This window comes from Patella vulgata, chromosome 4 (assembly GCF_932274485.2).
Source record: "Patella vulgata chromosome 4, xgPatVulg1.2, whole genome shotgun sequence".
In the NCBI taxonomy this organism is placed as follows: domain Eukaryota; kingdom Metazoa; phylum Mollusca; class Gastropoda; family Patellidae; genus Patella; species Patella vulgata.
In genome coordinates this window covers 9529188-9549051 of record NC_065882.2, presented here as the reverse complement: position 1 = coordinate 9549051, position 19864 = coordinate 9529188, and the positions used below count along the sequence as shown (strand labels likewise).

At 36.7% G+C, this 19864-nt stretch overlaps 1 protein-coding gene across 3 annotated transcripts; it reads left to right on the top strand.

The window, feature by feature from the left end:
- Positions 1-1785: 1785 nt before the first annotated feature.
- Positions 1786-19470, top strand: LOC126819124 (trimeric intracellular cation channel type 1B.1). 3 transcript variants are annotated; one of them, XR_007679495.2, is made up of 6 exons: positions 1786-2009; positions 9201-9366; positions 9995-10179; positions 10724-10811; positions 14469-16541; positions 16574-19470. XR_007679495.2 is itself a non-coding variant. In XM_050547004.2 (5 exons), the coding sequence occupies exons 1-5, from the start codon at positions 1889-1891 to the stop codon at positions 14770-14772; spliced, it is 864 nt and encodes a 287-aa protein (XP_050402961.1). In that variant the 5' UTR covers positions 1786-1888; the 3' UTR covers positions 14773-19470. The 3 variants fall into 3 exon arrangements, 2 of the variants coding, with proteins under 2 accessions (XP_050402961.1, XP_050402962.1); XM_050547004.2 differs by having other exon boundaries at positions 14469-19470; XM_050547005.2 differs by lacking the exons at positions 14469-16541; positions 16574-19470 and having other exon boundaries at positions 10724-10812.
- The last annotated feature ends 394 nt before the right edge of the window (positions 19471-19864 follow it).

Below are 19864 nucleotides of genomic sequence, written 5' to 3'. Positions count from 1 at the left end.
CAAATTCTGTCAGGCCAAGCCTTAAATAAGGCACCTGTCACAAACAATGTCAGGCACAGATTCAGGCTTGTCAGACACTAAACCTCGGTTCCTGTCATTTTGCCCGTGACTGATTTGTCTTTTTTATTGATATTATTAATACATGTCCGGCACTAAGGTGAAAATGTCAAGTACTATTTCATTAGTACCTGATATATTGTCAGGTACATCTAAAACCGTTATTATCAGGACTGCGTCAGGCCAATGTATACAGGGCACCAATGATTTCATCCCACAAACCAGGTCATGTCGGGACTAACACATGGTTCAATTTTATTTCAATAATTTGCTTGTGCGTAGGAGTCTTAAGCAGTGGCAGGAAACCAGAGGACCCGAAGAATTCCTATGAGGTTGGACAGGCAACCTAACTCTGTGTCACATACAACTGGGGAATCGAAACCATGCCAGTTGACTCAATGACAGACCTTATGATATAACGTCCACACGCTAACCATTCAGCCATTCACCCCCCCACCCACCTGCAGTAAGAGTAAGGTGCTTGCCCACTAATTTGAGGTAAGAAATGGAAGGTAGGATCAAAGTGTTGCTGATGATGTTGAAAATTCTCTTCTTAGGGAAGGGGTTGGGGAACCTTATTCGTTTTGTCACTGGTCACTATGGCTACCAACTTCCTGCGACCTTATTTTAAGAATGGAGCCTTTGATTGGCTACGAACTGAAATCTGTACTATGAATTTACCTCTCAGCCAATAAAAACTCTGAATCCTTAAATTAATTATGAAAATGAAATGAAATAAAATGGGGTTGAACATCCTACTGCTCTACTCTGACTGGGCTAATGTAGACGGGCATACACCATACAGTGTACTATAAGGGAAATTTTCCCTGACAGTGTTACTATGGCCTACTCTTATATCGAATTCCAACTACCAAGGGATCTTTTACGTGCATACCACTTTGTACAAGGACCTTGATTTTTTATCCCATCCGAACGACGAACGTCGGAAAATCCTGATGATCATTCTCAGCCTACGCAGGGAGCGAACACAGGACCTCCAAGTTAGCAAGGCAATGTCTTACCCACTGAGCCATTGTGGCTCCCAAAATATTTTAGAGTAATTTTTTGTGAATAAGGCTTCTATTCTAATAATAAAATGAGACCTGATGGCAAGGTTATGTTATGTTATGCAATTCGCTATTGGTTGATATGGTCATCAGCTTACTGTGCCCATTGCTATTCAAATAATAGAATGAAGACTGGAAAGCTTAATGCATGTATTGAAACTGTTAGATGGTGAAAATTTGGACATTTTCTAACATTTTTGCCTTCTTTTCCTGGATTGATTAATGTGTTTCAAACGAAATTGGTACATTGTTTCATAGGTTGGGGCACAGCCACTTTAAGGGCATTATGAATTCCAACTCAATTTTGTAGCCATATTGCTTAGATGATGCTAGTTAATTTTTGTTTAAATTCAGTTGATCAGACCCATAAAGAGGCCAATTCAGATGTTTTAATTCAGACAATATTTGTGGGAATTTTGGCTAACACCAATTCAAAATATGGCAGGGACAGCTTGCAAGGGCAGTCAATATTTTCTCCTGATCAAAAGATTTAAACAAAATACAGTGAAATTATTTTGATAGAACTAATAAACTACCGAAGGGCGATTATACAAAAAAAAACCCCAGGGTTTTTGTGCAATGGTAATTTTATTTGGTGGTGCGACTCCTCATCTGTCTTAGTGAAAAATGAGTTATCTGCTCCAATTTGAAAGGTGGCGCAGTCATCGCTGCAGAAGCAACCGGCTCATCTTCCATCGTCCCTGTCTGCTAATTTGCTCTTTAAAAAAATATTTCGTGGAGTTTTGCAGACAAGAGGCAAAAAGATGGATCCTCAAACATTTATGGAAGTTGCCACAGTGGTAACGAAACTGAAAATGTACCCGTATTTCGACATTGCACATTATTTATTGATGTGCATCTCTGTTCGAGATGACATGCCGCAAGGTGAGTCAGTCAATCCCCATCTTCATCTTACAACTTCATTTAGACGGCAGCTATTTTTATCGGCCAGTGACAGACTTCCCTAGCATAATGGGACGTTCTTGATTACAAGATATATAGGCTATATATTTTGTTTTTGTTTTGATTAATACCATCGTCTGCCCATCCATGATCAGTCTCGACGCTCATTGAGTACTGATCGTATCATTATTTTATACATTACTGACATAATCATTACTATCAGTATCAAATGAAACTTTAATGAAAGTATGTCTGAAAATGTTCTTTTTATTCTTTATTGCTCAATGAATGTTCACACATACCTTAAGATACATTTTGTAAACTTTCTATAATGTTTACAGGACTTCAAAACTTTATTCATGCAGTTTTTACTCTTGAAAAAAACTTTTTGTGGTGACCTTTGAATTTGATGAGGGAAATTGTAATTGAAAATTCTGGTACAAGGGCTATACTATATACCAGAAAACAAACGGAAAACACCATGTTATACTGAATACCGGAAAACACTGGAAAAACACTAAATACCGTAAAACACACTAAATACCGGAAAACACCCTAAATAGGTAACTCGGAGCCGGGTCCTCTGGAAAACACCAGAAAAACCTAACCCTAACCCTAACTCCCCGCAAACAGAGGACCAGGCTCGACCAGGCTCTGGGTTACCTATTTAGGGTATTTTCCGGTATTTAGTGTGTTTTCCGGTATTTAGTGTTTACCCAGTGTTTTCTGGTATTCAGTATAACATGGTGTTTTTCGGTTGTTTTATATCCAGTATATAGTATTGTCGTTGTACAATCCAAAGTTAAGAATGGCTGAAGTGTTGTTATTGTTATACTTAGCTGCAATTTGTAGTTGTGATAATTCTTATCCATGGCTGCAACTGATACACTATTCAAATCTTTGAGCATGTAAAATTAGGTTTAATTGCAAAATTTTCAACACATATCATCACACTTTGCATGGAAATAAGTAATTATGTTACAAATAGTGAAGAGTGGAACACTGAAATCATAAAGGGGGTTGGATGGCCGAATGGTTAGCATTTGTGCGCTGTATCGTAAGGCCTGTCATTGAGTAATAAGCAGTAATTGTATTCCATAGAATTCGTTGCGTTTCTGGCGAACCGATGAATCTGATATATTTAAGTATTGAGAATTGAAATTTGCGTTCTGTCGTTATATCTGTTGACATCAAATAATAACATTCATTTGTGATTTAATATTTCATACTTATACATCAGGACACCGAATGCCATTTACATAAATGTTATTATTTGATGGCTACAGAGATAACAACAGAACGCAAATTTCAATACTTAAATATATCAGATTCATCGGTTCACCAGAAACTCGACGAATTGTGACCTGTATGATGTACATACATGTACAATGGATTGAATCTAGGTCACTGAAAAAATTATGTAATTTTGATTTGTGTAAGAATGTTTTATGAGCTTGGTTGCCTGGGGTAACAGATGGTTAATCTGTTTATTAGTAAGACAGTACATGTACATGTATGTTACTGTACAATGTATTTAGTGATACAGTCCTAGTAGGTTCCTGTATTAAAGTATCAGTACTCAGTCATTATTCTTTAATTATGGTGCTTAAAGATACATTATGAGAGATTAAATAAAGAACTGGCAGTTCTCACTATAATAGTTAAAAACAAGATAATATAAAGGGAATTTGCTGAAAATTTCAGTCAAATTGATCCACTCTGAACCGAGAATTTAGCGATTGAATTTTTGGCCTAGCCTAAATCATCATTACTAAAGTTGGTACGATAAAAAAACATAGTCTCGATTATCCATTTCATGATTAAATCATGAATGAAAGTTGAGCAGCAATCCGGATCCTTACCCAGTAAATATTGCAGGCTAGCGATGACATTGAGAGTTGATTATGCCTATGGTCTGGATAAGTTAATTAATGTCTAATTAATAATTTAGATAACATTTCAGGCCTAAAGAAAGACCTGTAATTGGCAGATTTAGCTCTTGCATAATGTATGTTTAATCAAGGTCAACTGTCACTGAGCCTCCAAAATCTTCATTGTTGAGGGGTTTTTTTTCTGAGCACCTTACAGTTGAACATCAATTCCAATAATTTAATAATTCAAATATTGTGTAATATGAAGTCCTAAATTTTGATTGAGGAGATGTGTGTTTTTTTTGGGTTTTTTTTTTTTTGAACACCCTACAGTTGAACATCGATCCCCATAATTTTAATATTTTATTTTATACCGTTGAGGAATGCTCAGAAGTCACTGCAATTGTGTATAGAATGAATTCCAGGATAGGCCTCCATTGTATATAGTATACATGAAAGGTTATTACGATTACAAAAATCTTGAATCGTATAATAGGCAGGTCAAAATTTGAATCACTTCCGTTATTAAAGTAGGACCTAAATTTGCATATACTCAGGCATCGATATTTCCGCGCACGGCGTGCGCAGGCACATTTGCTTTAAAAAACTTTTTTGCAGGCACATTTTCAAAGATTAGCCACGCCGGGCGGCGCCTGTGCCCGGCACTATTTTTTGCCGCCCAGCACAAAGAAAAAATCGAAGGAAGCCGCCCAGTCGTATTTAAACCCCTTCGTCCTTCTCTGTACACAAACTCGGCGCTCGAAATTTACCACGGCAATTAAACGGCAAAGCCATGGTAAAAGCCGACGTATGCAAACCATGTCTGTCACGGCATAATTTATTTTTGTGTGCCGTAGTAGACCCTATCATCCCAAATTAGTTTAAAGAAAGATGTATTGGTATTTTGTTTATTTATACCTAGAAGATGTGTAGGCCTAGGTCTATTCATTTTACAATTATTCTACGGTCTTTATATTTGTTTATTTGCCGTAAATAGGTCACCCAGACCAATTTACGGCACTCCAATGTTAAAGGTTTGAATGTCGTAATTGTCCAACACGTGCCTGCAAATTTTCACGATGATCTTATTTTATTTCTTACCTGTGTTGACCGTGGATTTGCTACGGCCCGAGAGTAGGACTAGGAGGACGATGAGAGCTTTCTCAGTTTCTGCCTGACCTGATTCTCATTCCACCGTAATAATAATATTCGTGAGATACGTACAACAACTTTACAAACATTGAAACAAGTCAAATAATACAACGTGTTTTAATTATCAATATCTACCTGTTGTCATAATTCGTTGTACTCAAATAAAACACCGTTTTAAGAATCGTTTTAATTTTTAATCTCAAAGTAATAAAGTAATATTTGAAAAAAAATCCAACAAAACAACAAATACCGAAAGGTCCTCAACTTATCTATCCAGAGAAAGAGAGTGGGGCGGGACAATTTTATGCTCGGTCGGGTGGTGTCAAAAAGTTTTTAGATCCCTGTATCATTGATGAAAATTAAGTGAATTTGGTAAAATTTGAATATATCAATTGAAATTTGATTTGCACTGAAGCAAATACAAAAGGCAGCAGATGCTCTGAAAATACACCAAGAAGGGATTAATTTTCATAAATGACCACGCCCCCCTCCCAAATTTTTTTTTGCATCGCTCCGCTCGCCAAATACATTTTTTTCACCACTCACCAAATCCCTGGCTACATCCCTGTGTTTCAGTATGACCCTGCAGGCACATTTTCAAGTGTGTGCGCAGGCACACTCAACTTTTATAAGAGTCCTGGGTCCCACAATATTTTCGTTCCCCATTCTCAATGCTGAATAGACATATTTTATTTTTTTTCACAAATTGAAACAAAAATCCCAAATTTTTTGCTAATGTCTCAACAAATTGATCTGTAAGCTTATTTAGCCATTTGCAAGTTTAACATCGTCAGTATTTCTTAAATTAAATATACATTATGTAAAGAGAAAGAGCTGAGAATGAAAAATGAGGCTGACCTTAAAAATATCTTTGTTTCACCAAACCCGACCCACAATCGAGGAGAAGGGTCGGTAGGTCGGGGTTTTTTTTCAGATTTTTTTTTTTAAGAGCTAATTTGACAGCTTGATAATTTTCCGGGTGCAAACATTCGTCTTCTTTTATTGGCAAACAAATCAATGACATCGGGATTTTTCTTGATGCACGACTCGCACACAAATTGCGACAAACTCACGTTTGAAACTCCCTCAACACGTTTTTAACGATCGTGCGGGTTGTGCCTTTATTTTTCTCGAAAACGGATATTGAAAATATCGTCATGTTTAAAACAACGCCCCACAGACATAGAGGCAGAATCATTTCGTGGGAATGGACGTGCTTTCGTCTGCAACCATTTTGTTGAGAAGCGACACCTATGACGCTTTCGTCTTGATCAACCAGTTTCAATAATGAATCAAACCATAGCCATAGTAAAGGGAAATAACTCTCGTGATATATTTCAGGTTGACACACAAAATAAAATAAAAAGATCGCGGAAAAGTGCAATAAAATAATTTAAGTCGGGGGTGGTTTTAGTTAGTCGGTCGCGTTAGGCGAAACAAAGATATTTTTAAGGTCAGCCTGAATAATTTGAAATTTATGTCAAATTACTTTATTCCGCACAAGATTAGGGGGCTTGGATGGCTGAATGGTTAGCGTGCGCGCGCTGTATCATAAAGTCTGTCATTGAGTCGACTGGCGTGGTTTCGAATCCCTGGTTGTACGTGACAAGGAGAAGGGTCGCCTGTCCAACTTCGTGGGTTTTCTCCGGGTCCTCCTGTTTCCTCCCACTGCTAAAGACCCCTAGGCGCTAGCGAATTATTGAAATAAAATTAAACCATGTGCTAGTTCCAAAATGACCTAGTTTGTGTCAAGTGGATGTTAAACCCCATTTCTCTCTCTCTCTCTGTATGTATATGAAGCATAATCAGTTACTCTAGTCTCTAATATACATGTACTAGGACTAGGTGTTTTCGATCCCTGCATTGGCCAAGAAACAGAAAGTTGATCAGGATTTTCAAGCGCAGTTCCTTCTTGTCAGTGGAATCCCCGGTTGTACGTGGCAAGGAGTAGGGTCGCCTGTCCATCCTCGTGGGTTTTCTCCAGGTCCTCCGGTTTCCTCCCACTGCTAAAGACCCCTACGCGCAAGCGAATTATGTAAATAAAATTAAACCATATGTTAGTCCCGAAATGACCTAGTTTGTGTCGAGTGGACGTTAAACCCCATTTCTCTCTCTCTCTCTCTCTTGTCAGTGGTGTAGGACGGGTGGTTCTGGCAAGGGACAATATATAGTCATTCGGATGGTGCGAAAACTGAGGTCCTGTGTACACATTGGCATGTACATGTATATGCATGTAAAAGATCCCTTGGCAGTTGGAAATTTGAAATAAGTGTAAGCCAATCACCCACTGTCCAGGCAATATTTCCCTCATACTCATAGCACACTGCATGGCATATGCCCGTCTGTGAGTAATGATGTTGTTGTTCGTAGTGTTTAATGTTCGTTTCAACCGAAGATAATATCGCAAACAAGTTGTCTTATTAGCGGACAGACAGGGATCTTTTCTGTGGGAGGGAACAGAGTAAACTCGCAAGGTTGAGAAGGCACCTGCGATCAAAACCATGACAGCAATTCATACATGTAGGTGATCTGCCATCTACATGTACATGTAGACCATCCGGGCAATGTTCTTGTTGTTTATTACAAATTTAACATCCAAAACATAATGCCTGATATTATGAACGGGTTGATTTAATTAAGATTATTCACATACATTGTACATGTATGGACGAATAATAAAAAAAGTTTTGAAACACTGTTGTTAAAATTTGCTGTCGTAAGATAAGGGAGTGGGTTATCTACTCCCTTTGCCATAATAAAATCAAGTTAAAGGGACAATAACACTCTTGCTGGCTTGACAGCTCCAGAAAATAAATAATAGGTTTATTCTAAGTACTAGATGTTTAAGTGTCCTACCTGTTGTGTAAATTATCCATTACATCCTATTTTACTTGTCCAGAGGGTTCGAAAATATTTTAAAATCCAAGTCACATTTGAAAGGGTTTATGTTAGGCTTTTCAAATCATTTAGTTGAATTTTTACAATTTTTTAAATTAGTTGTGTTAAGATGAAATTAATATCATCAATTAATTGGAATATTGTAAAACAGTAGATTTTTGTTGATCAGAATAAAGATTGGGACATATTATTCAGTTACAACAAGAGTGGTATTGAGCCTTTAAAACAGGAGGTCTGGCTGATTAATATTAGGTACTGTTGTAATACTAGACATGTACAATGTAGGTGTGTAGATAGTAGAATAGGTTTATAGTAGTCTATACATGTAAGTACTTAGTAGTAAGAGTGAGTAATGAGCTAGGTTAACACCTGTACTATCAGCTAACTATAACTGCCAGTAATAACATTACATACATTGTATACATACAAAGTTTTAAGTATACTACATATGTAGGAGCCATGGTGACTCAGTAAGATGTTGGCTCGCTAAGATGTAGGTCCCTTGTTCGATCCCTGTACATGTAGTTCATCAAGATTTTCTGGCGTGGTTCCCCCTTGTTAGTGGTGCAGGACAGAGGGTCTTGCATGGGATAAAGTATAGTTGTTTGAATGGGATGAAAAACCGAGGTCCTGTGTACACATTGACATGCATGTAAAAGATGCCTTGGCAGTTAGAATTCGATATAGTAGGCCATAGCGCCGCTGTCCGGTCAAAATTTCCCTTACAACATACTGTATGTCATATGCCCGTCTCCATTAGTCTGGTCGGAGCAGAAAGTGAATAGTAGAACGTTAAACCCCATTTCTTTTTCAAAAATATTCTCTGAAAGTTTATTGTATTTTATTGAAACAAGGTGTAAGCTTGACCTTACAATGATTCAAATTTAATTACTTGATAATTAGAGAATAAACGTGACAGCTGCCTAGTCGTTCGGATGAGACAGAAAACCGAAGTCCTCTGTACACATTGGCGTGCATATTAAAGATCCCTTGACAGTTGGAATTCGATGTAAGAGTAGTGCCGCCGTCCGGGCAAAATTTCCCTCATAGCACACTGTATGGCATATGCCCTTCTTCATTAGCCCAATTTGGAGCAGAACAGTAGGACGTTAAACCCCATGTCATTTCGATACTTTGACAAAATAAAAATACAAAAATGAAAACCTCCTGCATCAGAATTTTTGAAAGGATTGTCTTATAACCAGAATATTTTGTTTCTGTGGCCTTATAATTATGTCTTTGTTAATTTCAGCTCAGCCAAATCAACAGCCTTTCTGGAGAAAACATCCTCTATCTACATGGATATCCAGTATGTTGATATGTTTTGCTGGTAGTTTAATTGCTAATCTATTATTAGGTGAACCAATTATAACACCATTTAAAGATCATCGAAGTATATTAACATTTACCATTGTATGGTAAGTTTGGTTAATTAGTTGTTACTTGTTTTTGTATATACATGTAGACCTTCTGTATATTATTTTCATCATCATCATTTGCTTGATAACGAAGAGAGAACCTGCAATGATATGTCACTTTAATTAAAATAGTAATCGTGTTCCATATTATGTTTTTGTGTTTATTACATGTGTCAATTGCTAAATGCCGTTCAAAAAACATAATAAATTTGTGTCACACACCGCTCCATATGGGAGAACTACAGGCTTATTCAGAACAACTTAAGTTAAAATATTTTAGAAATGAAGTTTTTTCATAGTTGGGCTTTAAAATCCTAGTATAAATATTACCTCTTGGCCAATGAAAAGGCTACATTTTTTAAATCTGAAAAAAAATTTGTGACTAACGCCTATCCACTCAAAACAGATATATTGATCTTTGAAACTTGTATTACAAGGGAACGAACTCCACCCTCTTCAAAGTAAATTAACCATGACGTGTCCTCTGATTTGTGTCGTAGTAATTTTTAAATTTGAAAGAAAACATGATTATTATAAACATTAATGGTCAGTGAATCAAGTTTTGGCTCAGTTACATTTATAATTTTTCTTAGCTCTCATAAATTTGTTTTATTTTTGTTGATTCAAGGTATTTAGTTTACTACTCGCCATTTGATCTAGTCTACAAGGTAACCAAGTTTTTACCAGTGAAGATAGTAATATCAATGTTAAAAGAGTGTCAGAGAGCGCATAAAGTATATCATGGCGTGTACCACACAGCTAAAATCTACCCCAACTCTCTACTAGTTATAGTTATTATTGGTACTGTTAAAGGTAAGACATGAAATTCAATGACTTTTCTCTGGTTTCCTCCGAAAGCCAAAGACCTACGCACAAGCGAATTACTGAAAATGAAACTGAACAATGTTAGTTCCAAAATTATATAGGTTGTGTTGACTGGACGTTCATGCCTAATTGTTACTCACATTCTGTTGTTCTATTCTTGTGGTCGTGGGGTTGGGTGGCCGAATGGATAGTGTGTGCGAGTTGTATCATAAGGTCTGAAATTGAGTCAACTGGCATGGTTTTGATTCCCTGGTTGTACATGACACGGAGTAGGGTCGCCTGTCAAACCTCGTGGGTTTTCTTCGGGTCCCCATATGTTAGTTCCGAAATGACCTTGTTTGTGACGATTGGACATTAAACCCCATTTCTCTCTCTCTCTTTTCATTAGCCCAGTTCGGAGCAAAACAGTAGGACGTTAAACCCCATTTCATTTCATTTGAGTGTAATTTAGAGATTATTTCCATTTACTTTTTTTATGATGGTTATATTTTTATAAAAATAAATGAAATTTCAAAACTTTTTTTTTTTTTAGGGTCTGGAGGGGGATTAATGAAGAATTTTGAACGATTGATTCGAGGTCTGTGGATTCCAGGAACTAATGAAATTCTCCAACCATCTTAGTAAGTCATAGTTTTATAACACTACAATTATGTTAAAGTTGCAATTTCATATTTTTACGTTATATTTTTAAAATGTATTAAAATAAAGCCCTAAAATAGATGGTATCTATAAACAGTCTTACCTTGTTAAAGAATAATCCTATTATTCCTATAATTCACTATTGCCAGTTGAGAAATTGGCAAAAATATCATTTACAACTTCAAATTCAAACGTTTGAAGATCGCTACTCTATGGTGGAGAATAGAAAACAAGGGAGGTAATTGTGTTATTTTTTCCGGTGTAAATGAGTTTTAAGTGTGAGAATGACACCTATGATCGTATAATAGTGAGTTGACAACCTATTGAGCAAAAGACATAGAAATAATTATGTTTTGACTTTCTTAGAAAATATGAAATTGTAACTTTAAATATTAGGAAGCCATGGTGTCCTTGGTTCGATCCTTGTGCTCACCGAGATAGTTCTTCAATAGAAGGCTTGGTCTCGCTTTAACTACGTACATCTTATCAAGGCCTTCACGTAATACCCTGCATATTGCGGCACTAATTTCGATTGGGTACAAGCCCAACTTGTGAGCCTATCAGATTCCTCGATCCTCGCGAATACCAAGTCTCGCACTTTCAAGCTAAAATGTCTACCTGTGATAATCGAGTTGCAAAGTTCAAGGTTCATTCAATGTCAAGGTTTCCGTGGAGGTCGCTACTGGACGCTACTGCTCACGTGTCTGTAGATAATATAGCTATAAGTTTGTGAATTGTGAAGTAAACAAGTAACGGCCAGATGTTGTGAAACTCGCAGTCGTTGCTTCAGGAACATGACCGAGATAGTCTTCAAGATTTTCCAGTTGAAATAAGAATAGGACTTAGCACCTCTGCCAGGCCACAAGATTTGCCTTGTTGCACATTGGTTGGAATATGCTTGTCTTTATTCACATGGATGATGCAGAAACATAGAACCTTATTTTATTTCAATATCCCCTGCTTTTCGTTGGTGTGTCAGATGTCCGTCACATCTTTTGGAACACAGTATCATACGATCTGTCATTGAGTCAACTGCCGGGGTTTCAACAAGGACTAGGGTCGCCTGTCCAACCTCGTGGGTTTTCTCCGGGTCGTTCGGTTTGCTCCAACTGCTAAAGACCCCTACGCGCAAGCGAATGATTGAAATAAAATTGAACCATGTGGTAGTCCCAAAATGACATAGTTTGTGTCGAGTGGACGTTAAAAACCATCACTCTCTCTCCCCTTTTGGAACACAAGCTTTACTTCAAATTGAGGTAGAATGTTCAAACTTGGTGTGGATGTTCATTAGGTGAAATGCAGAGTTAAATGGGAGAATGGTGAGCGTGTGCGAGTTGCATCATAAGGTCTATCATTGAGTCAACTAGCGTGGTTTCGATCCCTCGATTGTATGTGACAAGGAGTAGGGTCGTCTGTCCAACTTTATGGGTGTTCTCCAGGGTCCTCCGGTTTCCTCCCACTGCTAAAGACCCCTCTGCGCAACTAATTATTGAAATAAAATTAAACCATATATTAGTCCCGAAATAACCTATTGAACTAATGTCCAAAAAGCAATACAGGTGTATATACTCTTTAAAAAAAGTCGGGGATATTCAGAAACAATACAAAACTGCGGAAATGCACTGCTGTTTTTATATGCCCACATTTTCATGTGGACGTATATTGTCGTCGTCCCTGTCCGTCCCTCCGTCACAATTTTTATCCGATTTCAATGAAACTTGAAATATGGGTTTATCACCCTAAGATCTCGGTTCCTTTCGATATTGGCATGTATCGGACTGTAACTTCATGGATTATGGCCCCTCATTGTACGAAAAATCACGTTTTTAGCTTGTGAACACTGTAGAGGTCACATTTTTTATCCGATTTGGTTTAAACTTGAAATGTATGCATATAACCCAAAGATCTCAGCTCCTTCCGATATCCGTGCATATTGGAACGCAACTTCTTGAATTATGGCCCCTGATTGTACGAAAAATCACGTTTTTAGCTTGAGGACCCTATAGAGGTCATAATTTTTATCTGATTTAAAAAACGTATTATTATATCACCGTTACACCCCAAGGACGACTGAGCTCGAATTTCGTGAAAGTCGGTGCAAAACTGACCGATAAAATGTCCGCCCTTCGTTCTCAAATAGCGTAGAAATATGGTATATCAAGGTTGTGGACCCTATAGAGGTCACAATTTTTATCCGATTTTGTTGAAACTTAAAATGTAAGTTTATAACCCAAAGATCTTGGTTCCTGTCGATATTCAGTCATATCGGACCTTAACTTCCTGAATTATGGCCCCTGATTGTTTGAAAAATCACGTTTTTAGCTTGTGGACCCTAAAGAGGTCATAATTTTTATCCGATTTAAAAAAACGTATTATTATATCACCGTTCCACCCTAAGGACGGCTGAGTTTGAATTTCGTAAAAATTGGCCCAAAACTGACAGACGAAATGGCCGCCCCTCGTTCTCAAATAGCGTTAAAATATGGTATATCAAGGTTGTGGACCCTATAGAGGTCACAATTTTTATTTGATTTTGTTGAAACTTGAAATGTAAGTTTATAACCCAAAGATCTCGGTTCCTTTCGATGTGCATATCGAGTTGTAATTCTTGCAGTGTTGTCCGTTGACGTTGACGTCGACAAACACGTCTCCTGATCAAATTAAATGTAACGCACTAAAGCAAAGATACACTAATCAGTAAATCTTATGCAAGAACCGATAGGAAAGCAAACATGGATAGATAAATCAGCACGCTATAGTTTTCATCAACCCTTGTCAAATTTAACAATGAACCCCTCCCACGTGTATGGCGCTATTGCGTGTCGTTTGTTCAGCTCAGTGGTTCTGTTGGGGCGATAAGTTCTTTATCTGTGAACATACTCTCAAAGCATGTCAAGTGTCCATGACTATTTATCATATCGCAACCTGCATAGGTATTTGCATTTCAATATCCCCTACTTTTTTTGAAGAGTATATTTGCATTTATGTACAGTTTTCTCTAAACTGTCTGTCTACAGCAGTGATTCCCAGTGGCGTGCTAACCATGAGATCCCAGTTAGATCTCTTTGCCAAGAAATTTCCTCAGGATTTTCCGGGGTGGTTTCCCTTTGTCAGTGGTGCAGGTGGGAGGGCACAGGAAGTTACAGCATCTAGTCGTTTGTAAGGGATGAAAAAACAAATTCTCATTTACTCTTAAAAAGACAGGTTAATTTTGAAATATGAGTAGGACATAGTTCTGCTGTCCATAGCTTACTGGCAAATGTCTGTCTTTATTAGCACAGTTGGCGCATAATGGTCGGGGGGTTGGATGGCCGAATGGTTAGTGCGTGCACGCTGTCTCATAAGGTCTGTCATTGAGTCAACTGGCGGTGTTTCGATTCCCCAGTTGTATGTGGCAAGGAATAGTGTCGCCTGTCAAACTTCGTGGGTTTTCTATGGGTCCTCCGGTTTCCTCCCACTGCTAAAGACCCCTACGCGCAAGCAAATTACTGAAATAAAATTGAACCATGTGTTAGTCCCGAAATAACCTAATTTGTGTCGAGTGGACGTTAAACCCCATTTCTCCCTCTCTCTCCCTCCATTTTATTCATGTATTCTGTCTACAGCTACAATTTATTTCCTTGTTTTTTTTCTTTCAGTACAACAAAAGCATCTTTCGTGGCAGCCACTGTTTTCTTGTTGGAAAGATTAAACTACATCACAGTACCACATGCGGTTATTTATTTCGGTGTTGTTATATTCTTCGTCTATTTTAAACTATCATCGATACTCCTGGGAATTAACGACCCCTTCTCGCCCTTCGAGAACCTCTTCTGTGCCCTGTTTATGGGGGGAATGTGGGACGCGATGAGAAGGGCTGTTAGTAAGGAACCAAAGAAAGAGGAAGAAAACGACATCCGTAATGATGTCATCAAGAGCAAGGAAGAAAAGAAGAAGGACTAATTCTTTTGAAGACGGAAGAAATTTTGATCAAATGAATGACAATATCGCGAATGAGCAAAATGAAGTCGGATAAAATGAGAAGTGGAATCGTTTGATGGTGCCAAATTAAATTTTGGAATAATTTAATTAATTTTTACACCTGTTTGTATTTTAAATGTTAATGTTCGTGATGAAAAACCTGTAATTTTTGCTTGAATGATTAGAGCAAGAGCCTTACTAATAAAAACCAAAATATTAAAGATGCATTATGGGAGATTAGATAAAGAGCTGACAGTTCTCGCTATAACAGTTAAAAACTAGATAATGTAAAGGTAATTTGTTGAAAATTTCAGTCAAATTGGTCCACTATGAACCGAGATATCAGCTTTGTAAATTTCCGCCTAGCCTCGTTCAGCATTACTAAAGTTAGTACGTTAAAAAGCATAGTTTTGATTATCCATTGTTTTGATTTAATTATCAATGAGCGTTTGCAGCATATAGGATTCTAATCCATTCGATATCGAAGGCTAGCCTTGACATCGAGAGTTGATTATGGTCTGGAAAAGTTAATTAATGTCTAATTAATAATTTAGATAAGATTTCAGGCCTAAAGAAAGACCTGCGATAGGCAGATTTAGCTCTTGCATAATGCATGTTTAAGAATACTGTATTTTTATTGGCTGAGAGGCCTATGAAATAGCTGTATTCGTAAGATATTTTATTTTTATTATTAAGGAATCTAATCGTCTATAGAATTCTTCCATTAAGTAAGCCTTATTGAAATTTGTTATTTGTGTCGTATGTACGAATGATTGAATTGAAAATGAAGGATAAATGTTTTTATCTGATTGTAAATGATTATATAAGTAGAGTTGATTTTTTTTTTTTTTACATTTTTGTCCTTTTGTAATACTTACATCAGCTTTCAAATATTGAGTTTAGCAATTTAATGTTTGTACCATGAAATGGGTTTGTAAGAATTTTAGGATTTCATCGTTGTGGTCACTCGCATACGTACAGTATATGTGTTAAGTTGTCGGATATGTCTACTATAATATGGCACCCGTTTTTACTCTGACAAAATAAGAATGTCAGGCACCATCGAACTAGTACCGACATTTGGAATTTGGTGCTGGACATGTATGAATAATATTAATAAAAATACGAAAAAAAGACTGGCCTGGCACCAGAGCAGGAGTGTGTGTACCTGATGTATCCAGAATTTGTGTCTTGACAATGTCTTTGACCGGTGCCTTATTTCCAGGCAATGTACATGTACATACATGTTGATTTAGAATATGTATTTATCTAGTTTGAGAATTTGCATTGAGCACTTGAAAAAAGTGCGGGTTAGTGGTGGGCGTAATGCTACAATTAAAGAAAAATGTTCTCGTTAGAGCAGGGGTTGCCATCCTTTTTCATCCTGTTTACCTGAGGCAAGTTTTTCAAAAAGTAAGGAACAGCATCTTGTCGTTAGAATGCGACTGAATAACCGAGGTCATGTGTACACGTTGGCAGTTGGAATTTGATTAAAGTAGATTGAAATGCCCTCTTGGTGAAATTTCCATTCATAGCACTCTGTATCCCATCTTTATTAACTCTTAAGGGGATCACATTGGCTAAGTGGGTAAGACGCTGGCTTGTTCGCCTGTAGGTCGGGTGTTTGATCCCTGCATTGGCTGAGAATATTTATCCAGATTTTCTGACATGGTTCCCCCTTGTCAGTTATGCAGGATGGGAGGTTTGACAGAGACAGCTGTCTAGTCGTTCGGATGGGACAAAAAACCGAGGTCCCGTGTAAACATTGGCGTGCTCGTAAAAGATCCAGTGTAAACATTGGCGTGCTCGTAAAAGATCCCTTGACAGTTGGAATTCGATACAAGAGTAGACCGTAGTGCCACTGTCCGGGCAAAATTTCCCTCATAGCACACTCACTGTATGGCGTATGCCTGTCTTCATTAGCCCTATTTCATTACTTATTAACTCTATTGGTAACCCTTGCCTAATAGAAAACAACTTTTATTAATTGTAGTCATGTGTAATAATTGTTTTGATGGAAGCATTCCCTTTGGTCAGACTACCTTGGATATTGATTCCATAAGTGAGATTAATCCTAAATTTTATTTATTAAAAGCTGGTTAACATTTTTACGCATAAGTTTGGTTTTGTATTTAAGTCAATATTAATGGAATACGACTGTGGAAGCCTTACCCCAATAAATCTTAGAATTCACTATAGAGATGTGGTTAGAGGTTCTATTACTGTTGTTTCATATTGGAGGAAGGGGGCGTTGTCTAAAGCCTTGTTAAAATAATTATCCAGCCCCTTTAATGAAATACACAGAAAGTAATTCTATGGAATACAAGTACTTTTATTACTGGGTGATGTTTCTACTAGATAAAAAATCATCACTCAGTAAAAAGTAGTAATTGTATTCCATTGAATTGTGTACTATATACTTCTGGTTCAATAACTAAATGTCATTGAAACAATTTAAAATACAGATGTGACGTCACCCTTTGATGTTGGCCTACCATTATTTCAAATAATCGTACAGGAGATTAGTATATTATTTATACTAGTGAAATATTGGACTCACGTGACGTATTTCACTGTAAAACCAAGTGCGGAATGTCTGTATTTTAAGTCGTTTAATGGTCTCGATCTTAAGACATTGCTTAATATATTGTAAAAACACTCGGGCCTAAAAAAATAATGACTGTACCAGCTTGTCCAGCCTCTGCTACTATTTAAGGGAGTGTTGCCATTTCCTCTCTCATTTCCTAATTGACTATAATTATGAATTTGATACATCGCATAATGTGAATCATAGGATAAAGGCAGCTTAATGTGTGGAATTATTTACCAATTTATAATAATATATCCCCTCACTCCCTTTCACCCTCCCCCACATTATATTAGTTCAAGTTTTTGATAGTAGTTATTTGTAGAACTGTTGTGTATTTTAGTGTAATGATGGATGCATGGACCATGTTTGTTGGGGTTTTTTTATATTGAGAATATTTTGAAAATTGGTGTTTTGTGTTTATGTTTTTTTAATGTCTAAATTTAAGAATGGATGAGTACTGAGGTTTCTTATGGATTTTGTTTATTTGTTGTTGCTGACTAAAAACAGTAGGCTTTAGACCGGGAAATAACAAATTGAATAACCTTCATTCGGTGCGGGATAAAAAAAACCTACAACTGAGTATGACATGAATGAAATTACTGTTAAAGAAAGCAAGCTGCATAACAAACGAAATATTTACAGCTAATCGGCGCATTTAACGAACTGGCCCAAGTACTTTGTAATCGGCTATACTGTCACATGGACATCCCCATTAATTCAAATCAATTTGGCAAGTCGATAAAAAAGCCTGAGGTATAACATGAATCATATTCTTCAACTGTGAATTAGAAAGTAAGCTGCATAACAAACGGAATCTAGAAAATGATCTTGTTTGTTGTTTTGTTTATAGTGAACCCATATCATTGTTTATTATTTGTTATATTGATGTTTATAGTCTAGTTATCTCATTTGTTTATTGTTTCTTATATTAGGTGTTGTATTTATGAACTAGTCTACTTAATACCTTACCAAAAATAAAACTATAGAATTTAGTCCTAAACGGTGCATTTAGTAATCTCTGAAACCATTTTATGATTTAAATAATTTTATTAATTAAAATGTTTTATTATTTTTACAACAAAAAGGGCATTTTATAAGTATTAACCGTGAATTACAAATCTATTAGACGAAAGAATGTGACCTCAAGTTTCTTGCCCTTTCTGTTATGGTAATATTAATAAAGATATGAAACTGAAATTTTAGTCACAGGCTGATAGAAAATATACTGTGGTGTGAATCCTGGATTATTGTCGGATGAGTGGAGTTGCCTCCCTTTACATCTGGTAAGATGAACCCCTTTGTTGCCAGACTACCTTGCTGATCCGATTGTCTGTATAATGATAATTGAGATTTGTGTTCTGATGTTATTTAAATTGTGTACATGTTTGTTATTAACCATTATTTGTATATTTTAATTTTGTTAAATGTATTTTTTCTTAGAAAATTTAGTTTAGTTGTAGTTTAGTTATTTAATTGTAACGATCATTAGTGAAAACATCGTAAATTTGATTAATTTCCAATATCTGGAATATCACTCGAACAAGAGAAATATTCTTGAAATTACTCCTGTAGAAAAATATCCACAATTTGTAATGTCTTAGGTAAGGAACTCGATCAAAAAAAAATAATAACGTCATTTTAACATTGAAGAAAAAGTGAAAAAATTGGATATGGCTTGCTTCGAATGAAAAGTACATACCGGTACATGAATTATTTATTTTTATTTCTGGGGAGGAGCAGTGCGATCAAGATTTGACTAGTCTTTAAACTGAAATCTTTTTAACTACAGAATTGGCTTTGTAGTTGGACTTCTTGGTATTAGGAAGAGGAAGATTTGGCTCATAACAAAAATTGCATATATTAATTTTTAGGAGGGGTGTCATCACTGAGATTTAATTACAAAATTGACTTGATTGTTGAAGATGTTGTCATGGAAATGAAGCGGAGGATGTAATTTAGATAATGGAATTGTCTATAAATAAACAATTTACTATAGTATATCAGTATTAAACCACGGAAAGTTATTCAAATAATTTTACAAATTATTTCTTTTGTGATGTGTTGAAATAAAATTTCAATTTTAAATCAAACTTTTGTCTGTTTCAAACTTTGGGAGCCATGGTTGCTCGCTAACCAGGAAGTTTTGGTCTTCAATCCCGAAGTTGGCCTAAAAACCTGTCAGGGGATTTTCCAGCGGGGTTTCCCTTCATTGGCTCAGGTCGGTGCAGAAAAGTGCCTAGCCTGGTTTAATGCATGCAGTGAAATCACAAGGTCTGTCATTGATTCAAGTGGCACACAGCTAAAGACCCCCTATGCGCAAACAAATTGTTGAAATAAAATTGAATAAGTGGTCTCTCTTGCACTCTCAATGTGGCAGGTCTAGTGGATTAACATGTGCACGTTAGGTCCGAACGTCTGTTATAGGTTCAAGTGGTATGGTTTTGCTCCCACACTTGTACGTGACAAGGAATAGGGCCACCTGCC

What these genes read in the sequence shown, in the direction of transcription:
- LOC126819124 (XM_050547004.2), top strand. Translation starts at nt 1,889, where the DNA reads ATGGATCCTCAAACATTTATGGAAGTTGCCACAGTGGTAACGAAACTG. An exon ending in TCGAGATGACATGCCGCAAG is followed by an intron (nt 2,010 to 9,200) that starts GTGAGTCAGTCA and finishes TGTTAATTTCAG; the next exon opens with CTCAGCCAAATCAACAGCCT. An exon ending in GAAATTCTCCAACCATCTTA is followed by an intron (nt 10,812 to 14,468) that starts GTAAGTCATAGT and finishes TTTTTCTTTCAG; the next exon opens with TACAACAAAAGCATCTTTCG.